Source organism: Simochromis diagramma, unplaced genomic scaffold (genome assembly GCF_900408965.1).
Source record: "Simochromis diagramma unplaced genomic scaffold, fSimDia1.1 OVJJ01000596.1, whole genome shotgun sequence".
Lineage (NCBI taxonomy): Eukaryota > Metazoa > Chordata > Actinopteri > Cichliformes > Cichlidae > Simochromis > Simochromis diagramma.
The window spans coordinates 21,523,334-21,545,326 of record NW_024387245.1 but is presented as its reverse complement, the minus strand read 5'-3'; the positions used below and the strand labels follow the sequence as shown (position 1 = coordinate 21,545,326).

General features: G+C 38.9%; 3 protein-coding genes across 5 annotated transcripts; 2 read left to right on the top strand and 1 right to left on the bottom strand.

Annotated features, from left to right (window-relative positions):
- Positions 1–328: 328 nt before the first annotated feature.
- On the top strand, positions 329–8,612 carry LOC120714231. 2 transcript variants are annotated; one of them, XM_040000344.1, is made up of 5 exons: positions 329–1,076; positions 3,192–3,379; positions 5,534–5,734; positions 6,206–6,326; positions 6,951–8,612. In XM_040000344.1, the coding sequence occupies exons 2-5, from the start codon at positions 3,218–3,220 to the stop codon at positions 6,956–6,958; spliced, it is 492 nt and encodes a 163-aa protein (XP_039856278.1). In that variant the 5' UTR covers positions 329–1,076; positions 3,192–3,217; the 3' UTR covers positions 6,959–8,612. The 2 variants fall into 2 exon arrangements, with proteins under 2 accessions (XP_039856278.1, XP_039856277.1); XM_040000343.1 differs by having other exon boundaries at positions 329–3,379.
- Positions 8,613–12,090: 3,478 nt separating this feature from the next.
- Positions 12,091–14,491, bottom strand: LOC120714229. 2 transcript variants are annotated; one of them, XM_040000341.1, is made up of 3 exons: positions 14,345–14,491; positions 13,417–13,461; positions 12,091–13,324 (listed from the first exon to the last, which is right to left on the bottom strand). In XM_040000341.1, the coding sequence occupies exons 2-3, from the start codon at positions 13,454–13,456 to the stop codon at positions 12,474–12,476; spliced, it is 891 nt and encodes a 296-aa protein (XP_039856275.1). In that variant the 5' UTR covers positions 13,457–13,461; positions 14,345–14,491; the 3' UTR covers positions 12,091–12,473. The 2 variants fall into 2 exon arrangements, with proteins under 2 accessions (XP_039856275.1, XP_039856276.1); XM_040000342.1 differs by lacking the exon at positions 14,345–14,491 and having other exon boundaries at positions 13,417–14,321.
- A 281-nt stretch (positions 14,492–14,772) lies between these two features.
- Positions 14,773–16,699, top strand: LOC120714232 (hepcidin-like). The gene is made up of 3 exons (XM_040000345.1): positions 14,773–15,751; positions 15,839–15,925; positions 16,091–16,699. Exons 1-3 carry the CDS (start codon positions 15,668–15,670, stop codon positions 16,181–16,183), a joined length of 264 nt encoding a protein of 87 aa, XP_039856279.1. The 5' UTR covers positions 14,773–15,667; the 3' UTR covers positions 16,184–16,699.
- Positions 16,700–21,993: the final 5,294 nt, after the last annotated feature.

Here is a 21,993-nt window from a genome sequence, read left to right as displayed (position 1 = left end):
CACCAGTTAAATGTTGTTTCTGACTCCCTATGAAGGAAGGATATGTAACCACACTCTGGACAGGAGGGTAGACTACAGTAGCTTCTGGGTCCGAGAACAACAAGCTAATGAGGCTACAAAAGCATTCTGAGAGTTAATGGGCTCAATGCAACTTAAGATTTACAGCTTAAAAACACTTCTGATCTCCATGTCACTTTTCATAATTTTATTTTAAAGAGCCCTCAGTTAAGTCTTTCATTAGGTTGACAAGGCAATACAAGATATAATAATTTTCTATGAAGCTTTGGTTTACTAAAATCTCTCCTATAAGACAACCTCACCTTTTAAATATCGACATACAGAGCTTTATTATCATTAAGGATCAAAGCATTATTTATTGTATATTATTCACAGAAGTCATTCATACATATTAATAACAAAGACACGCTGCCTTACTTTGTAGCCTGTCCTCTTGCTCATGTAGTGACCCGGTGACTCTGCTGCCCTGCAGCTTTTTTCTGCACAATGCCAGGAGGAAGCAGTGGGCTAAGGCTGACTCTTTTCTCTCCTTTTATAAATCGGGCTTTATGAGCTTACATAGTGCCATTTGTGCATGAGGCCTGTCCCTGCTCCAAAACAATTCAAAGAGTTTGTTGGTCTGCCTCTTTTTGACAAAGCCACTCTTTCAGCCTGCGTCTGAGTGCAGGAAGTCTTATTCTCTTAATTCAGTTCACTGCAGAAAACCTTAACTGGCACAAAGAGGCCAAACAAGAAAGTTTCAAAATAATATTTTCATCAGCTTTCTGGCATTAACAACCCACATCGGAGTAAATCAGTTTCATTCTTTTTCCTGTCTCTTTTTATCCAATAAAATAAAACATTTTAGTGCAGGTTTCATCTTTTGTGTTTTATAACATGAAATCAAAACAAGCCTGTCTGAGTGTACTTGATCACATCACTAGCACCCACGTCCAGCACGAGGAAACATTATCATTCAGCTGTGTGTTATATTTCTGTCCAGCTGAACACTGTATCTCCAATATTTGCTCTGTTTTCGGTCTTTACCCCCACATGGAGGATATCTGGCTGTTTAGCAGGTAAATGCTCCAGTATGTTCTTTATGTCCATACTTGGTCTGTATGTAACTGAGGTAGGTAGTATACGCTTTCTTTCTTTCTTTGTTTTTGTAGAAAGTCAATGTTTTAAAAGTGTCATGCTGTAAGTGTAAGTTGTTATTAAATGCAGATAAATCAAAAATCATGTTATTTTTTAGAATGGCAATATACTCTTATACTCTAAGTAAATTTAAGTAATGCATAAGTAATTTTAGTAATTTTAAGAATCAGATAACTTCAGGTATTTTGCAGAAAAGGAGACACAAATTATTCTGTAAGTAATTTTAAGTACTGCATAATTTCTTGGTAATTTTACAGAAAAAACAAACAATATTTCTTCATCTCACACTGTACATACACTGTACTTTTCAGGGTGTGGACCATATTACATAGTTTAACCTTACCTAACTTCCTGGTATTTTACAGGAAAGTGCTTTCTGTACACTCCTTTTGACAGTTGTTTGAACAGTCATTGTGACAGAAAAAAAAAGTTAGACGTTAGACTTGGCTCCATTATTATAAGGACACAATGGCCTGCAGATTTTAATGGTATTTATCTTTTTCTTATAAGTTATTATAATTATCTTGATAAAATAAAAGGACAGTTGAATAAAAGAACATCCTTCATGTACATGAACATAGTGACTATTAAAGATGTAAAAACATAAAGGTGTAAAGACAAAATATTCAAATATAAACCCTGAATCCTGAAAAGTACAGCATATTTACAATGTACGTTATTCTAGTGTGCCTTTAAGCATTTGTATATAAAATATAATTACACTGTAATTTAAAATAAAATACCTTGAAAGTCCAATTAAATACAGGAGAATTACACCCTTATTTACATGCTGTATTATAAAGCATTACCCTGACCCGAACCCAAAAGCGTTAGATAGTGCATGCAGTTGATTTTTTTGTCTTATTACTGGCTGAGGGGATCATGAACACCTGTTAAGTAGATATCCCTGTACATCTGTAGAGTTTCGCATTAGATGTATTTTTTTGTTTTTAAATAAAAATCTCTCCTTAAGCTCATTCTGATCTCTGCACATACATATGCGAAAACCATAATCGCTATGGCCTTGGGTCAGTATTTTACCATCGTTTGTCCCCAGAGCCAGAAGAGAATATGGGCAACAATTAAATATGGTGCCTATGTTTCCCCAACACGAGGATCTGAAACTGTTAGAGCTGGAACTGTGTGAGAGTCAGAAAATATTACTCCTGATCAGTGTGGCTGCTCTTGGAGTTGCACTTTACTTCATTAGTAACAATATTGTTGTCGTTGATGTTATTTTTGCGTATGATTTAAACAGTGTTCCCTCTAACCAACCACAGACTTGGCTTGGAGGAAGAAATAAATATCCTGTATATCCAGTTCACTTTGTAGAAGTACAGAGTACTTCATCGCAGCTCCTGAAACAACCAGCAGGTGTCTCTCTTTCTCTCTTTCTTTCATGTATAAATGCAACACTGGCTCTTTCACATAGGGAAAAATGTGTTCAAAGTTCAGCAAAGTGTTGGCTTTAGTTTAAATTATTAAACATTGCAAACGTTTGTTATTGTTCGTCTTTCTTTAAGGAGTTATTAAATAATTTTCCGTGTGCAAACAATGTGTGATGTGCACATGTGAAAGAAAGGTATTAGTGTATTGATCACTTAAAATTCATACAGTGAATATATATTACAAGCCAGCCTGTGATGTTAAATATAATATTCAAACTTGTGGTTAAATTCTCCTATTTTATAATTCATACGTCAGACTGGGAACACCCCTTCTTGCCTCCATGTGGCTCTCCACCCTCTCCTCATCCCTCTATCCTTCACCATACAGAGCTCCAGACCTCCTCTGGGAACATCCGAGACATATCAGTACACTACAGACTCTGCAGACGTTTAGTCACCTCTCAACAGCTCAACAGCTGCTGGTACTCTGGTATTTAATCAGATGTGCTTCTGAGTTGTCAGTAGACTTGAATAGAGGGATTTAAAGCCGCTAACTGATGAAGTTTTGGAGCATGAGGGTGAGCCAAGTGTTGCAGTTGTCCACTTTACTGGTAGGACTTCACCATGTCTGGTGTTCACCTGCACTAGGTCAGGTCCCTGTGTCTCAGGTGAAGATGCTCTCGCTGGGTCTGGCTCACCTGCTGGAAGAGGTGACTGAGAACGTGGAGCGACTGGAGCAGCACGGAGAAATGATGGGAAGAGAGATGGACGGGGCAACAAAGCGTTTGGAGAGCCTTCGTAAGAAAAATATACAAGTGGGACGGACTCACAAACAGGTGAGTGAGAGCTCTGTAAATTACTTTTCACAGCAAATCAGACAACCTAGTGTGCAATCTTTGCCCCAAAATCTCCAGCATATGCTTCAGATTATATATTTTGGATGTTTTTTAAAGCTACAACTAGAGCTGGGCGATAGAACGATAACGATATGTATCGCGATATAACTTTTTCTCGATAGAAAAATTAAACTATTGCGATAGACCTCGCCGCTCTTGTCCTCTTAAAAAAAATAAATAAAAAAAAAGAACAGCCAATCCAAATTACGTAGCGCAGAGCCGAACCAATCACAGCCGCAGTGTCACGTCACGTGACTTGTTACATACAGCACAAGTGCCAAGCCGCACATGTGTATTTGTTTGGGAAGCAGCCAGCCACCGTACCGCCCGGGTAATGGAGGAAATGAGTGTGCCGACTAGAAAAATCAACCGAGCGTGACCGAAGGTTACCGAAGAGAAAACAGCTGATGGTTCCAATGCCGGAGAGATTGTCGAACGGAAGACCCATAGAAGTTCCGTAGTGTGAAGGTATTTCGGCTATTTCAAGTCTGACAAAAAACAGAGTAGCGCGCACTGTAAATTGTGCCGAAAGCAAGTCTGGAAATACAATAAACTGGTGCATGCGGTATGTCCACACGTACCCGGGCATTCTTGAAAACGCAGATTTTTCTATGCGTTTGCACCTTTCGTCCACACGTAAACGGCGTTTTTGGTCACTGAAAATGAAGATTTTTAAAAACTCCGGCCAGGGTGGATGTTTTTGAAAACTCAGTTTTTGCATTTACGTGTGGACTAGAAAAACGGAGAAAACGCAGCGTCAAAGGTGTGCGCATTTTTTGACGTCACACTGTGCACCACGTTATTGTTTCGGTGAAATGAATTTCTACAATACTGTTACTGTTAATTCTACTCTCTGCAGTGTTTAAATGCTTACATATACACACAGTTACTGTCCCTCCACACATACGACTCGGTTCTGCTTCTATGCCCCAGCTTTGTTTACTTTTTCCCACCGAGGCTTCTAGACTTCTGATTGGCCAACATTTCTGCACGGTTAGGAATCTAGCTCCACCTGCTGCTTTGGCATGTTCATAGCGGCGTTTTCCTTCATTTCTCCCTTTATGTGTGGACGGGATTATTTTTAAAACGAAAACGGAAAATCTCCGTTTTCAAAAACACCCGTGTACGTGTGGACGTAGCCTCAGTCTCTGACTGGAAGCGCTAATTCGTCATTCGGCTTTTGTCAGACTAAAGTAACTGTTAAAACTGTTTGAAAAGCTAAGCTATACAACAAGGAGAGATTGAGAATTTCCTTTTAGTTCTCAGTTTATTTGATATTGACAAAAGTTAATCAATTTGTCTGTTCTTCTGTAAAACAAACTAAGATTTATTTTTAGAATTAATATTTTGTTTCTAAGTGGAATTGACAATTTAGTAGTCTGTTTCGTTTGTTCTATTTTGAAACTTAAACGCTTTAGCGGCTGCCTTTTGTGTAGTTTGCAATATTTGCCTTTATTTATCTGAAAAAGTCTCATGTTCCTTAAGTACATCTACCCTGTTGAACTTATTATGGGAAATAAATATTTAAATAAAAACAAGCTGCTGATTATTTCACATTTTACTTGTGAGCAACGGCACATTTAAATCTTACAAATATAGTTATTTGGCTTATATCGTGATAAATATCGTTATCGCCTGAAATGAAAAAAACATATCGTGATATGAAAAAATCTTATATCGCCCAGCTCTAGCTACAACTAACAACTTTGAAGAAAACAGTTCATTTTGGAGTCTAAAATTTTGGAGTCTACACTAGTGTGTCAGTGTAGTGTTATTTGATTAAAAATAACACTACTCTAACACACTAGCTACTAATTTATTGTCATTTAAATCCAGTAATTGCTTAATTACCTAATAACTGATTGTTATATTATTATTATATTATATATTTGTGCTGTCCTTTGTAAGATGGGTAAAATATAACACTGAATATGGCAGCTTTGTTAAGATGAAAGTATTGATAAAATTACAGGTAACCATCTTCTACTTTTTATTAATCAAAATCACCTAAAATGGCATAAAATATTAGATTTCAAGCCCATAGCTCTGCATCTTCCTTGGTGGTTTGGCTGATTTAAATGTGTTTCTCTCCAGGTGAGGAAGGTCCTGCAGACATCGTCTGCCAGGAGGGACAGACAATGGAGGACAGTCAGAGACCTGCAGAAGGAGTCGGAGGATCTGGAGACTGAACAGGCAGCCATGCAACACCGCATGAACCGGATCCTCCAGAGTATGAGGAGCCTGACTGAGGCAAGGTCAGGGGGTGGGGCTTGCACTGGCATCAGCTCCATGAAGGTGAGCAAAAACCAGGAAGTTAACCAATAAATTATCAGGAATCATGAAGAGACCAAGTCATCAGTCACACTCACGTTTGCTGCAAAAAAATGTTTTGCAAAGTATATTGATGACTCACACATGAGGGGGTGGTAAATAAATTAGCACATTACTTAAGCAACTGGAGCTGGAAATGGCCACTACCAAGCGATCTCTTTATATGTGGGCAGGTTTCAGCCAACATTACCTTACCAACATTAACAGAGCTACTGAGGCAAGGAAGTCAATTGTGAGGGTGTTAAAAACATGACAAACTTTCCAAATGCTGCATAAATATCAACAGCTGCTGTACCATTAGCACTGGAGCTGTCCTGGATCAGGAGCATGCTGATTGAACCTTACAAAGAAGAAAGCTTCAGCAGTTGCTTCGATGCATTTATCAGTGAAGTTCAGAGATCTTCTTCTTACTTTAACATCGTTGCTGTGTTGCAGGTTGTTGTTGATAAACAGGCCCGACGACTTGCCAACCTGACCTCTGAGGTCTCTGCGTGGGAGAGAATGATTGACAGACGCCAGCAGTACATCGAACATCTGGAGAAACAGCTGTCTTCAGGTTTAATGCTAACATTTTATACTTTTTTCATATCATGATTTTGATTCTGTCTTTTCTACCTTTATAACTAAATATTTTACCTGTCTTGTGTATGTCACAAGGGAGGGCAAAGTCAGGCCTGCTGGTTGACCCAGTATGAAACTTCTCATTAGTTTCTTTTTAAAAACACAGTTTTTACCCATTATCTAATTTGCCAAAAATTACATTAAATATCTCTAAATATACTTGACAAATAGCCTCAAAATTTTGTACAGACTTTTGATCACCAAACTACTGAATATTTCCACAACCACTGCATCGATTGCTGAATAATGTGACACAGATGATGTTTGTTTTTTTAACTTTTGGCTGCAGATGTACTTTATGATTGGTGCTTACTGGATAATTTGAGCTCAGCAGTGTAGCATGGCTGACTATCTTGTCTGTCACTCTAAATGTGTCTCTGTATTTTCTTTTCTCTGTTAATTACTTGGGTTTTGCTTGGGTTTGCTTTCTACCTGCTCTTGTCCTCTCTGTCTAGTGCAAAAAGCTGTGAAAGCCCTGCACTGGCTGTGCTGTGTTGTTCATTAAAAATGCTCAGGAGTTTGTCTTCATCTCCGGTGTGTCTTTGTGTGTTTGTTTTAGATGCCTAAAAGCCTCCCAGCAGCGCAGAGGGTAGAGGTTCACCCAGCCTGTGACCGATGAGCACAGCTGCATCAACACTGTGACTCTGACCAACTTACAGGCTGAGACTGATGCTGCAAAACGGACAAGGCAAACAGCTCTGACAGTCAGCCATGTGAGACATCAGTGCCTTTTTAAACGTGTGTGCCATCTGCATCTCACAAGGACGTTTTGTTTTTTTTTTACAGCATAAAGCAAATATTTTTACCCAAAACATAATAAAACATCTCAATTTCAATAAACCTAATGCAAAAAGCTGTTTGGATTCCTCATCTAGTATTTATAAATCAAAATCATCTCACCACTCCTCAGATTTATATGGTGGCCTCTTAGATAGGCCGGACTCTCAAGCTGGGCACCAGTGAGGAAACTAGCTAACTATAGTTCATGTAATTAAAACAATAACACCGTGTCTGTTTTGTGAAACTTCTTTTACTTTACGGGAGTTTCTTGTGTTATTCAGAGTGCTTTAAGGCAGGGCTTTTACTTCTAATAGAGCATTTTTCTATGTTATTTAGAGTTCGTCTGTGTCAAATATGTTGTGGAAGTGTTCTGTCCTCAGTAAGAGCTGCCTGTTTCTAAAGGTTTGAAAACACTACTTGACTTGTTCCTGAGTCATCACGTTTTGGCTCTGGCTTTCACATTGTTGTTGTGGTGATGATGAAACGACTCACGAAGATAGTTTGTCACACTCACTGAAATAAACATGAGCGTAGTGAGACGGTTGTTCAGCACACCCACCGATAAAACAAATCATCCAGTTGAGTCACACTGAAATTTTTAAGAACTAAAAACTGAAAAGGCAAAGTTAGACTTGGTCATGCTTTTAGACATTATTTAACTAACAAGTTACACGAAAGAACACAGAAATTAAACGACTGTGCTAGAATATTGAACTAAGACTATATTCTGAGATCCAGCAACTATCGCACAGCTCCTTTACGAGTAACAGAGAAAACAGTGTTTGTCATTTTGATGTCACTGGCCAGAAATTTGTTAGTAATTGTTCGTGTTTTGACCTTGATCCTACATTACAGATGATCTGGATGTTGGTTTTATGTGTTTGTGTTGTGGCTTGGTCATTCTTGAAAATGAGATTTTTGATCTCAGTTATACTTTTACCTGGATACGTAATGCACATATACTGTCTGGCTTAAAGAAGAAGAAGAAGAAGAAAAAGAAAAAGAAGAAGCCTCCAGCTGGATTTAACTAAGCAAACAGGTAAACCAAGAAAACAGTTGAGATTACTGAAGCTGCTGAAACTAGGTTAAGAACTGTCCGATGCATTATTAAAACCTGTGATAGTGGTCAACCATCAAACTGCAGTTATAAACTCAGAGTTTTAAATTTTGTGGGTTCATGATTTTTTGTTTTAGTTTCATATTGTTTATGGTCTTCAGTTATTTTGCTATTTTTGTGTCTTTTTGTCATTTGTGCCTTTAGTTTGTTGCTTAGGATGGCTATAGATGTGTGAGCTCCCTTTGATGATGCCATTCTGTTCCTTCAGTCCTGTCTCTATGGTTGTCTTGCTGCATCAAATTTGTATGTATAAGTCTTTAAGGGTGTCCAAATTCATGGGCTGCATCCTCCTGCACAGCAAATTCAAAAGTGTTAAATGTTTTGGTGTTAGTAGTCTTCTTGCAAAAGTAGAGTTAATTTTTCTCTAAGCAGAGTCACATTCTTTTAATGTAACTCTGAGGTGTAAAATGATAGTAGTTAAAATCGAGTGTTAAAAATGAGTGTTTCTATTTCAAATCTGGAGGTGTTACAATGGAAACATTAACTCTTGACCTCTTAACTCTGAACTCCTACGGGGGCTATGACACCAACAGAGTAAATTCACAGACTCCGCCCCCAGCACCACAGGCTCCAATCAAAGCTGAAGTGAAGCTGTTTCATAATAGTGATGGGATTTCCGGCTCTTTTTAGAGATCTGGCTCTTTCGGTTCGGCTCACTAAAAAGAGCCGGCTCTTTCGGCTCCGAACCGGCTCTTCAGGTTGTTTTGTTGCTTTAATTAATTTATTATTAACAATAATATAAAATTATGCACAAAAGGAATTACTAACATAAAAAAGTGGTTTTATTTATATATGTTTATACATAAATATATGCGGTGGCCCCTAGAGACAAAACACGTACAAACTCCAAAACACATTTCTAGCATGAACTGAACTTCCAAAGCAGAGCTACTAGATCACTTAAATTACACAATTGAAAGCATGCGTGTATTGTTTGTGTATTTATACACAGGCACTCATATATATCCAAATAATTTAAAAAAAAAAGTTCATTTACCTGTTACTATCACACACCAAATCCGGTCGTTGGTACTTGCTGGCTTTTGTAGCCACAAGATAACAAAAGCTCAACACTGCGCCCAGCATCCTGGAGCACTTCTGTTGTCTTTTGTACGTGTTTTGAGTTTTTATGTGCTTCGGAGTTTTTACGTGCTTCGGAGTTTGTACGTGTTTGTACTGTGTTTTGGAGTTTTTACGTGTTTTGGAGTTTGTACGTGTTTTTACGTGTTTTGGAGTTCGTACGTGATTTGAAGTTTGTATGTGCTTTGTCTCTAGGGACCACCGTAAATGTACTTTTATTTATTCACTCCACATAAAATGTAATAAATAAATCATATAATACAAAAATCAACTATTCACATTTCAACTTTTAACTATTTAAATTTTCAGCTGTTTCCTTTTACAAATTTAAAGTGAAAACAACACAAAACACTGCAAACCACAACACAATTAAATATAAATTAAAATATGAAAACAAAAAGAACATGCATATTCTCTGTCATATGGACCTGCATAAATAAACTTTATGAATCCTTTATCATCTGCAACCGAAAATAGTTGTGGATGATTACTATACCTTTCTAATGTGACGTTGTTGTCCCTGGCTCTCTTTCTCTCTCTCTCCCTCTGGCTCCGTTCCTGTGCTACTGAGTGTAACTACCGCCCCTCCCCCCTCTGCCCAGCATAAAGCACAAGGCTCGCGTGCAGAGTGAAGTGGAAAAAAAGGTGCGAGAGAGAGAGGGTGAGAGAAAGGAAAGAAAAAAAACCCACGTGACGGCTCGCGATAAGGAGCCGGCTCGCGTCGTTCACGTCAAAGAGCCGGCTCTAAGAGCCATTTCGTTCGCGAACGACCCATCACTATTTCATAACATTTTGCTCTACATATTTGAGTTGTTTGCCATGCTTGGTAAGTCATTTTTTCAAAGATTGTTTCAATTATTATTATTATCTTTTACTTCTGTGGCTCTTTGGAGTTGAGACAAAGCTGTGTGAAAGGCATTAGCCATGTTGCTCGGTGATAGCATAATATTCTGTTTTAGCTAGCTGAAAGGTATTGTCTGCGGGCAAATACCACAGCCTTGAAAAAAAGCTTGCATGTGAATTTTCAGTCAAACCTTTGGTCAAATACACCTAAAACAATGTCTAGAATGTGAAATGTTGGTATAATGGTGCTACTTGAAGCCTGAAAATGATCTCCCATTAAAAAAACGAGCAAACAGCAGATGTCCTGACTGGGTTCTACGTTAGCATTTAGATCCCTCCAGAGTTTTGTGCACACGGTTTAGGTAAAAATGAAAAAGGTTGAGGTTTTACATTTAGTTCAGTATTACCTGTTGCCTGTGTCCTTGTCTTTTGGGAAAATACTTTACACAAGTAATGGCTCAAAAAGGATTCCTTTTTTTTTTTTACTGTGCTGCAATTGATTACTGGATTATTTGTGCCATTAATTAGTGTCAACTAATTTTTATTCAATCTCCGCACAGGATATGCTTGTGAAGATGGAATATGGGGGAGAGCAGAAGTGTGTTGAAGTTCCACAAAGTGATGAATGAAAGACATGCATATTGTATTTATTGAAATAAGTGATGAGAATGCTGTTATTTGCATTTACCAGCTCACCTATGTCAGACCTTTTGATAAACAAAATTCTAATGAAAGTGAGAACATGTATACTGTTACATCTTTCAGAAAATGCTTTGAAATTGTGGTGCACAGTTCAGAATAAATGTTTTTCAAAAACCATTGCGTCTTTTTAGTAAATGTTTATTTCCAAAAGAAATTTCTAGAAGTTCAGAACAGTAAAATTGACGCTTTTTTAGGATGAATTAGAAGATAACTCTTACGTAGTTAAACTAAAATACTCTTTTGAGAGTTAATATATAAACTCTTAACACCAAGTGTTAAATTATCAACTCCAGACAGATTTGGTGTTTAACACTAAATCAGAGTTAACGTACCAACTCTCTAAAAAGAGTTAAATTAACACTCTCTGGTGTGGACCCATATAAACACTTTAATAGTGTTGAAATCAAATCCGACAGTGTTAATTTGGACATGCTGGATTTGCTGTGTATGGAGGGAATCTACACAGTGACATCCATTCAATTTTAAATTCAATTCAATTTTTTTTTTATAGAGTGCCAAATCACAGTAACAGTCACCTCAAGGTGCTTTATATTGTAAGGTATACTTACAAAGAAAAACCCAACAATCAAATGATCCCCTATGAGCAAGCACTTTGGCGACAGTGGGAAGGAAAAACTCCCTTTTAACAGGAAGAAACCTCCAGCAGAACCAGGCTCAGGGAGGGGTGGCCATCTGCTGCGACCGGTTGGGGAGGGGGAAGGAAAACAGGATAAAGACATTCTGTGGAAGAGAGCCAGAGGTTAACAACAAGTACAATTCAGTGCAGAGAGGTCTATTAACACATAGTGGGTGAAGAAGAAACACCCAGTGCATCATGGGAATCCCCCAGCAGCCTACGCCTAATGCTGGACATACACTGTGCGATTTTTGGCCCATTTTGAGCCGATTTTTCAGTCGTGCGACCGTTTTGGGGATCGACCCGAGTTTGGCCTTAATCGTGTGTCGTACATCGTATACGTGGGGTAACGAGAAGTGATTAACACCTCACGACCAGCTCCCGATCATCAGTCGTTTGGTCGTAAGAAAATCAAACCTGTTTGAAATCCTGTCGGCCGTCGTGAGGGTGTCAACGCAGCGTCTCACACTGCGCACGCGCAAACACAGAGATGAAAGCGAAAAGACAGAACAGCACGGCAGTGCAGCGTGTGATCCAGACACAAGCGATGGAGGCACAACTTGTAGAACTGCCAAGCTCATCCGAGCCTTTTCGATGTGGCCTCACAAAATTATCGCGACCACAACAACCGTGAAAATAGTGTAAAATTTTGTGTTATAACCTTCATGCTATGGACACACAGTGTGAGCACTCAGGTTGCACAGAGCAGCGGGCCGTATAGTATGAGACCCTGCATCGTGACCTACGAACTTCTAACCCCTACGAGTCAATCGGACAGTTTGAACAGGATCTGAATAACACGACTGAAAAAATTGCACAGTGTATGCCCAGCTTATTGCAGCAAAACCAAGGGAGGATTCAGGGTCACCTGAGTAGGCCATCAGCCTACTAAAAGGATACAGAAAAATCCCGTTGAAATAGTGTTAGTTGTCATCACTGGTGCTGGTGGACTCATTTGAACACCTCCGAAATTTGCAAACGCGCAAGTATTCCTCTTCTTCCTCCAAATCCTCTCGGGACCTTTTCCTCGAGCCTCCAGTTTCATGGTTGTCAGGCTCTTCATGGGCATCTTCAAAAAGTTCATCACTACTGCTCTCAGAGTGATCATACACAATTGAGCTGGTCCCCGAATCAGAGTTTGCGAGCCTGGATTTTTTGCCATTAGGCTTTTCTTCATCTCCATCTTCCTTTCTGGACCTTTTCGTGGATCCAACAGGCAGCGGTACCTCATCAGCAATATTACCAAGATGAGGACAGCCCTCGCTATCAGTGTCACAGGCAGAGATGGAGTCAGAGTCATCATCAGAAAACTCCTTGCTCCATCTGATTCTTTTGTTTGGTTCCACATCTTCCACATCCATCTCTCTAGACCTCTTCCTGGATACACCTGGCTGAGGATCCTCTTCTGGGATGTACGGGTGAACATCCTCACAGTCTTCAAATGCCTCATCAGAATCGTCATTTTCAATGCCGACAACAACAACAGCGTTATGATCATCATGCAGTTCATTGTTGTCAACATTGGCATTATTGTCTCTCACATTAATATTGTGATTGTTTACATTGTTGACATTGCCGTCATTGACATTGTGAAAGTCAATATATAAGACATCATATCGATCCTCTAATTCATCTAGTAGCTCAGTCAGCCTCCAAAAAAAGATATCATAGAGAGTAACATAAAGTCTTTCCAGTAAACTCCAGAATCCACCAACAGGTTCATAAGCTGGCTCCTGATCTCCTCTTGGAAACATTTCTGGGTTAACCTGTTGGCCTGCAAGATCATTTTATCTTTTAATTAGCATTCATAAATATCTGCTGAAAATCAGTTTTTCATCAATTTTACGACTGAGTACATGTGCTTACCATTACGGTTATTTTGTGATCCATCTCCGCTTCCATTCATTTTGACTACAAGGAAAAGAAAACAACAATGATCACTAAACAACTCAGAATGTTCAGCGAATTTGCTTTTTTTGTTTTAACTTTAGGCTACGTCCACACGTACACGGGCATTTTTGTAAACGGAAATTTTCCTTTTTCGTTTAAAAAAAATCCCGTCCACATGTGCAGTTTTGAAAAAATATCTCCTTCCACATGTAAACCCTAAAAACAAAGTCAGGAACATGCGAAATCCTAACCGTGTAGAAATGTTGGCCAATCAGAAGTCTAGAAGCCTGGGAGGAAAACCTCACAAAACCTTACGTACTTCTGAAAGGTTTTTGTCTTTTTCTGGAAAGGCAGCTAATGTTGTGTTACTTTCAAGTGCCTTCATCATTTCAAATGTTAATAACTAAAGACAGCATTTTAGCTGGTATAGACTCACAACTTTGGAATGGACAAAATGCATATAGCATACATGAATGTAAATTTTTTAAATTACATTTATTGCAAACCGACGTCAGGATTTGTGTTGTGAGAGCGTCTGTGTTGAATGATGCTCACTCTGATGCCTCTGTCTTTCTAAATGGAGGGACAGTAACTGCGTGTGTTTATGTAAGCATGTAAAAACTGCAGATACTAAGATTAACAGCAGAGCTTCTGTCACTCTAAGATATGATTAAGAACATTTTCTAATTTATGTATAATTTGTCAAATATTACAACAGCTGACAAATAGTTAAGTCTTCATTTGTTTTCCTGAATAATAGATCCACATCATCCTCTCTATGATGTAAAATATAGTCTAGACTTGCACAATGTAAAGTACATAAATACTGTCCTGGCAGGCAGGAAAATCAGGCTTTATATTTAAGTAAATTATCTTAAGTCTATAAAATGAAATTTGAGCTTACTATAGTTCTTGGTAAATGACAGAGCAGTTAATCCTCAGGGAAATGTAGAAATTTCACTAAATAGTCGTCTTCCTTCATACTGTTGCAGTGTCTCTTCAGTTTTGTTTTCATATGCTGATGTTTTCATTCAAAACATGTTCAAATGCTGTGATGCCATTCTAGCATCATAGACTGCAGAATGTACATAGATTCTTTTTACATCAAGTTGTATGCACAGATTTTAATATCTTTTATATGGAGACAAAAAATACTTAAGACAGAAGTGAATCTTAAAAACTAAAGCAGTCAATGTGTGTGTGTGTTTTTTTTTATTCTAATAGTTACTGTAAAGTTCTACTCTAAGAGATTCATCTTGGCCTTTATGCAGGATTAAAGCTCAATAATGAGGACACACACAAAATATAATACATTTCTTTATGATTGTTAGGCAAAAACAAAGAGAACCCAAAGCTATCAAAACATATATCCACAGTCTTATTCTTGCTCTGCTCCCTAATTTTCCCCTGGAGGCATCACTATGGCAACAAAACAACATGCATTAAATGACGTTCCAAACAACAACAACCAAACTGTTTTCAGTGCTTAATATTTAACAGGTCTTCATTATAAACTGTATTTGTGCAAATCAGTGATGTTGATGTGCACAAGCTGGGATTCAGACTTCGGAGGGTTAATCCAAAAATTAGGTTTTATGGCAGCTTTATGGCAGCTTTGATGGATGAATTGATGGATGGACGGTGCATAGCAGTCAGTTTTACAAATGTAACAAAGGAAAATACGACATTTAAAATGACAACAAAAATCCACATTATATCTAAATGACCATAAAGTTTATTGTGATAAACTGTGTAATACAAGCATGTAGTTGATGTAGTAACTGAGGACACAATGTTACTAAAACAGTATAATCTCACACATTGTCTGTGACATACAGTTTGTTAATACTGAGTGGTTGTTGGAGCAGGAATCCTCAGAACCGCAAACTCCACAGATACCGGGGTTGCAATACTTTGCAAAACTCCTTATTTTCCTGTGCTATGAAATTCTGGGAATGGGAAATTCCTGAGGAACGAGAAAATCTGTACTTTTCTCAGTCGGCATGAACTTTGACCTTTTCTTCGGATATATGGGTTTTCCCTGTCCTATTGATGCAAGCCTGTTCCCGACAGTAGTTTCTGTACTCTAAGTGACGAGGCAGCAGTGGAGCAAATGAGTATAAATACCAGCACCTTTTCCCTCAGTCAACCATCACAAAGGAGCTGACAAGAGTCAACGAGAGAGTCAAAGGATCTGACCACCTTAAACCACTCAAACCTCCTGAAGATGAAGACGTTCAGCGTTGCAGTTGCAGTGGCCGTTGCACTCATGTGTATTTGCATTCAGCAGAGCTCTGCCACATTTGCTGAGGTTACAGACTGTGTTAAATTCATGTAATGTGCTTCTTCTGCATGAATTTGTTGTGAAGATGCTAAGATCTGTTTTCTTTCTCTACAGATACGAGAACTGCAAGAGCTACAAGAGGCTGTGAGCAATGACAGTCCAGCTGCTGAACATCAGGAGGTATCAGCTGACTCATGGGTGGTGAGTTTAATTCAATAAATGAATGAAGACAGTAATTGTGAGATCTCTCAATTGCAGGAAGATGTTTAAAATAGACTGTGCACTCACAGCTTTACATAAAATTAGAAACAATGAAGTGACTTGCAGCTGAAGATAAACTCTCTGCTCTTCTCCTCTTTCACACAGATGCCGTACCACAGACAGAAGCGTGGCATGAAGTGTCACTTTTGCTGCGGCTGCTGCAATGCTGGTGTCTGTGGATTGTGCTGCAGATTCTGAGAATATCTACCTGCGATTATCACATCAACCACTAAATATTGACTCTTATACATGAAATGATTTGACTGCTTAGCATTTGTTAAAGTCTGACAGTGTTTCTTCATCTGGTCGTCCTGCTGTATCAGTGAACAGTGTACCAAGCATTTGGAACAACAGTATGTTATTATATTAAAAAGTTCAGAGTCACTATACTATAACATGTGCTGTTTTTTTTTTCTGTTTCTGTCTGACAAGAATTAAACATTAATGGAAACCAGTGACATGAAGCTCCTGATGTACAGTTTTTGTGCTGATGTCAGTTAAGAGTTGTTGCCTCATACTCTTGCCCATGTCGTATGTGGTACAACCTGTTAATAGAGCCAAGCCATTGATAGCAAAAGTAAAGTGAGCATATTTTCCCATATTTGTAATTATATGAGTGGGGAGCATCTCATCATCATTCAATTTTACCACTAATTATGACAAAAATGCAGTAATGTACAATAGCTTTGAGCTGATGGACTGGTTCATTGGTTATTTGAAAGTTAAACCAAGCATACTTTTTTTTAAAGAATGTAGAAGTGTTAGATAATGTTTCCTAGAAACACTTTCTATACAAGTTCATTCATAAATGTTTTAGACAACCTTATCTTGACAACCTTTCACTGAATTTATTTGGAGGTGTTTTCACGGTGTGCATATGAAGTTTCTAAGCTGCATGATTAATGCAGGAATCCCTCACACAGAAGAAAAAGAGAGAATAGAAAGATTTGCATACAGCAGAAATTTGATACTGGACATAATAATAGAAAACATCTCAACAATACTGAGAGACGTTGCACTGTGGTGAAACTGTAAAGTAGGTGTAACACTGTGTAATGCTGTTTCAGATAATATCTGTACTGTATGTGCGCTGCATCCGTTCTGCAGAACATTTAAGCAAAAATATTTCACAACACTTCAAAAAAAGCTAGAGTAGCTGTATCATGTGGATGTAGCGTATCACAAACAGGCTCAAAGCCAGTACAACCAAACGTGATCAAACCTCAGGCCAAGGTGGAACTGATTCCTATCTTCTGTAACTTCTACAACACTGTCCAATAGAGACACATGAATGAAATGCAGTGTCATTAAAAACACTGATGATTTTTTTTCATATTCTTCATTTTAAAAATTTTATATATTTACATCTGAATAAACTTTTAGGCATTACGCTGACTGATTGATGCAGAATTCCCGTTGGACTGTTCCCATCACGACCCAGGTGATCAGTCTCTCGATAGCTTTTCCTCTGGTTCCTGCTCTCTGCTGACACTCCTAGCTCTAGCCACGTTCTCCATTCCATCTCTTTAAACAAATTCTTATAAATAGTTTAACCATGTGCATTGAATTGAATTTTGTGACCCAGAAAGAGTAATAAGAGTAATATTAAAACTTAGTAGTGGCCGTCGTTGTTGGAAACTGGAATTGGCTGGGCTGTGCTATGAATTCTGGGATATGGTTGGCCATGAAGGATACACCCGACCCATCCTTCAAATTCGGGGAAAAGGAGGACGCATTTGTTGGCTGCGTTTGGAGTCTACGAATTTGGACAGCCTTTGGTGCGTCGCTGTGACGTAATCGGCCTACAAATGCTGCCTCCGGAGGATGCAGCCTGTCACTACCCGATCCATACCAGAAACCCGATCGGTACCACGCATGCGCAAATCTTACGTCACTTCCTCTCTTTGCCAACATTGCGACAGTTAATGTATTTGAGTGACACGGTTAGCGCCCAGTTAGCTCATAGCATTTCTCAACAGCTCTGCCTCCTTTTCGACTGCCCGGGACATTTAAACAATGGATAATCCGTTTACAAACAAATTCATGCTTTTCTCCTCAACAGAGAGCGTCCCCTAATCGAACAACAGCTCCGTAAAATAAGAAGAATGGCACCGAATTACAGACTTAATAATACTGACTTAGTAATATGTCACATGAAGATTCATCAGCCAGATGAAGTGTTTACTGACAATTGACAGCGATAGCGGACATCATCATTACTATTCCAACAATCCTCTCCACACAGACAACCATAAACACACTCGACTATCACTAAATCAAATTTAACACGCATTTGTAATGACGCTCGTTCATTTTACAATAGGGCTCATTCGCTCAGTCAGCAGGTGGCGCTATCCTCGTACACTGGGGAGTAAACTGCCATTAAACGAAACAGAAGAAGAAGAATACTTCTGCACATGCGCGGTACGGATGACGTAGACCCGATTTGTACGGTCCGACTTTGCACATGCGCAGTAAGGATCGGGGAGTCCTGATCCGTAACTATCGTTTTATCTATCTACATTATATTGAAATGTTTCATTACTCCAAACAATTTAGGCGATACTTATTATTCTTAACATCTTAACATATATTCTGACCCGTAACTATTGTAAAATGCTTCGGCCGGAAGTAGACACCTTTCGCACATGCATGTGTAACCGGTTTCTGCGTCACCCCGCTGCAACAGTTCGGCCCAAACAGATTCCTCGACTCTGCGTTGTGTTGTGTTTTTAAGAAGACAAGGAGTCTCTGATCGATCGTTGCCACATTATTTGCTGAATGGAAACAGCGGTGTTTTATCAGTGCAAAGGCTCGCCACACACCACTCCAAACAGCACACTATGGCAGAACATCCCATTAGCATTCCGCTTTAGCATACAGTTTTACACAATAATAAACAAATGAAAAGTACATAAAACTGGTGTTGTGGACATGTGTCCACTACGCCCTTATTACACTCGGTGCCCATCAGTTAATCAAACATATTTTATGTGTCTGTACTACTTAACTACATTGTGTGTGGAACAATACAACTCACCTCTCGTACAGCTACAGCAGACTGGCAGCGATTACTGCAGCCAGCCTCACCTAACCAGCCACACCAAGAGGGGGCGCTGTTTCTCCATTACACTGACATTTGTGGCAAGTGGAATAATACCACATAAACACTGTTACACATGGTACCAATCGGGTTTCCGGTACGGATCGGGTAGTGACCATTGACTACAGTCAATGGTAGTGACACAGCCCATGAATGTGGACACCCCCTTTGTCTCACCTTAATTTATTTCCTGTTTTATTTTGATAGTCTATCATCTCATGTGCCTTCTATTGAGTTTAACTTCCCTTGTCTTGTTATTCTTGATTTGTTCCTGCTGTGTTTCCCACCTTACCTTTTGTATGCATTGCATCTCCTCTTGCCCTTTGTCGTGTCCTCTCCTCCTTTCCCTGTGTTTCATGACAGTTTGTTTTATATTTGGATGTTCTATATTCCTCTGAGTTATGGTGTTAAAAAACGCCACAGGGATAGCAGGCTGTAATCAAAGCTAAAGGTGGTATAATGCGGTCTTCTTATTTGTTGTTGTTTTTTAAAGTGTATTGTGCATAGTATTACACAACACTGCATAACCATTACATAACTGTGACATTTTCTGGACATGTTTGATCAAACCCACGATGCAGACTTGGAATTGGGGTTTTTTGCCAACATGTTCTCAAAACTGACTTAAAATGCAATTTCAACTGCAAACAAAGGGCCTCAGCAGATTTCTGTGGTTATACTTACACCACATAAAAAACAGCAAGACTTCCTGTATTTTGTTTTATGTTTACTTGTTTTCACCTCAGGCTTAAGACTTCCTTTTTAGATAAGACCAAATTTTTTTTACATGAATATTTAAAACATTTTTCATAAAAGAGGGACCATAAAAACAATGGTAATAGAGAGAGGACACAACAGTTTCCTGTATTCAGCATTGAATGAATCTCTCTCAAACTTAAAGCCAGCAGCAAACCAGCAGCTGTGAAGCCTCATGACTGACCTACAGGCAAATGTGACAAAAGTTGTGTGTTCAATCTTGGTGGACTGAGCTGATATACGATCGCCTCTAGTCACCGTTTTGATGTTTAAGGAGTGGGCAATCTGTCCCCTATGGTGTTCCCAAACAAACTTCAGACAAGCAGACCTCTGGCCCACTTAGAGGACAAAAGGGAGACGGAGGAAGGGCTGGAGAGAGAAAAGAGGAAGACAAACAGAAAGGGAGAGTAAGCGATGGAGAACTGCTTTTAGGCGTAAACAATAACAATATAAAATCAGCATAAAAAAGAGGAAGGAGCAAGATTAAAGGAAACAAAAGAAAGGGAGGAGACAAGTATAAATATGACAAACAGCAGGAAAAGCTTCGATAAATAACTATCAATACTGGCAATGGGAGGGTATGTGCCAGAGCTGCCACTACTCCCCCTAGAGGATACATAGAAGCTCCTAAAGAAAGAAACACTGACATCAGTGCCTTAAAGTGTATCTGAGAAGGCACACACAAGGCAGGGTGTAGAAAACTTCCCCTTCCCGTTCTGTGCTCAGTTAGAGGAAATGCTTTGTGGTGGAAATTTACTCGTTTTCTTGGTACTATTCCACCAAAGACCTTTAATTAAAATGAATTTAAACTTTAACCCTCATCCAATAAGGAGACTACTGACTCAGAGCCAAATTTTATTTTAGGAAACATGAATTCATACATGATCTTTTCATGCATGAAAAAGCTTCAGTAATTTCATGTAGCAACTCGTAAGCCATCTGGAACTTACCGGGACCATATGATATCGCGCAAACATGAGCAATGCATACATTTATGCAAAACTAAGGCTATTTAAACGTCATAGTCAGTTCTACGTTTATGGCAGGGGAAGGGCTAAAAAACTGACAGGAAGTGAGTGTTTATTCTGCAGAATGATACTGATGCAATCGCGATTAACCAAGAATAACGTCTTCATGACTGCATCATGTTTGTGGCCTCTTAGATGCGGTGCCTCTTGAACACCAAAGATTAAATGATTAATGGTGGAAGGTTATTAAACATATACAGAAATAAAGAACTGTCAATAGACTTCAAACTGGTTGGTGAAAATGGACAAACAAACAGGCTAATAATAAATAAAATAAAAATAAATAAACCAACTTTCTTCCAGTTTGTACATAATACAAAATGATGGTGTTTACGTCGTAGTACTGTATGAATGCTGCACTTTACAGGAAGTTAACGCACCTCATTTGGTTCATGCTGTGATCAGGTTAACTGTGTCTGCCCAGCTGACAGTGTGTGATACGTTAAATTAGGAACCATGGCAAACAAAAAGCCAACAAATACTTCCATCAAATATAAAAGTCAATGTGGATGTAGGTGCCTTTCACTACATGTTCCATGAGGCCCGTCCACTGAATTAATGATAGACGTAGCATCCGTGAAGTCCATCTATTGGTTTTGGGCTCTGCATTTTGAAGTCTCAAAGTCTGGCTCTTTAAAGCCTCTATCTTGGGTTTTCACAGCTCTAAGGCATAGTGTGAAAATACACCCCATGATTCAGCATCTTGTAGAGTCACTTAAAGCAGCACTTACTTCAGATCATGATTTATCAGCTTTCTCAGTCTCTGATGTTGTTATAGGGAGATTTTAGCCCACTCTTCTTTACATTGCTTCAGTTTATTGCAGTTTGCAGACATTAGTTTACCCACAGCTCTCTTTATGCCCCCCACACCATTTCACTCCCGTTTAGGTCTGGATTCTGACCAGGCCATTGCAACACTAGGATTTTTCTATTTTTCAGTCATTCTGTTGTAGATTTGATAGTGTGCTTGAGATCATGGTCCTGTTACCAGGCTTTACTTGTCGAGCAGCCGACCTTATGTTTGAGACAGGAATACATCAGCGTTCATGTGTTCAGTGTTACTCATGAGTAACTCATGAGTTCATGCTTAACTTAATGACCACAAGGTGCTCAGGTCCTGT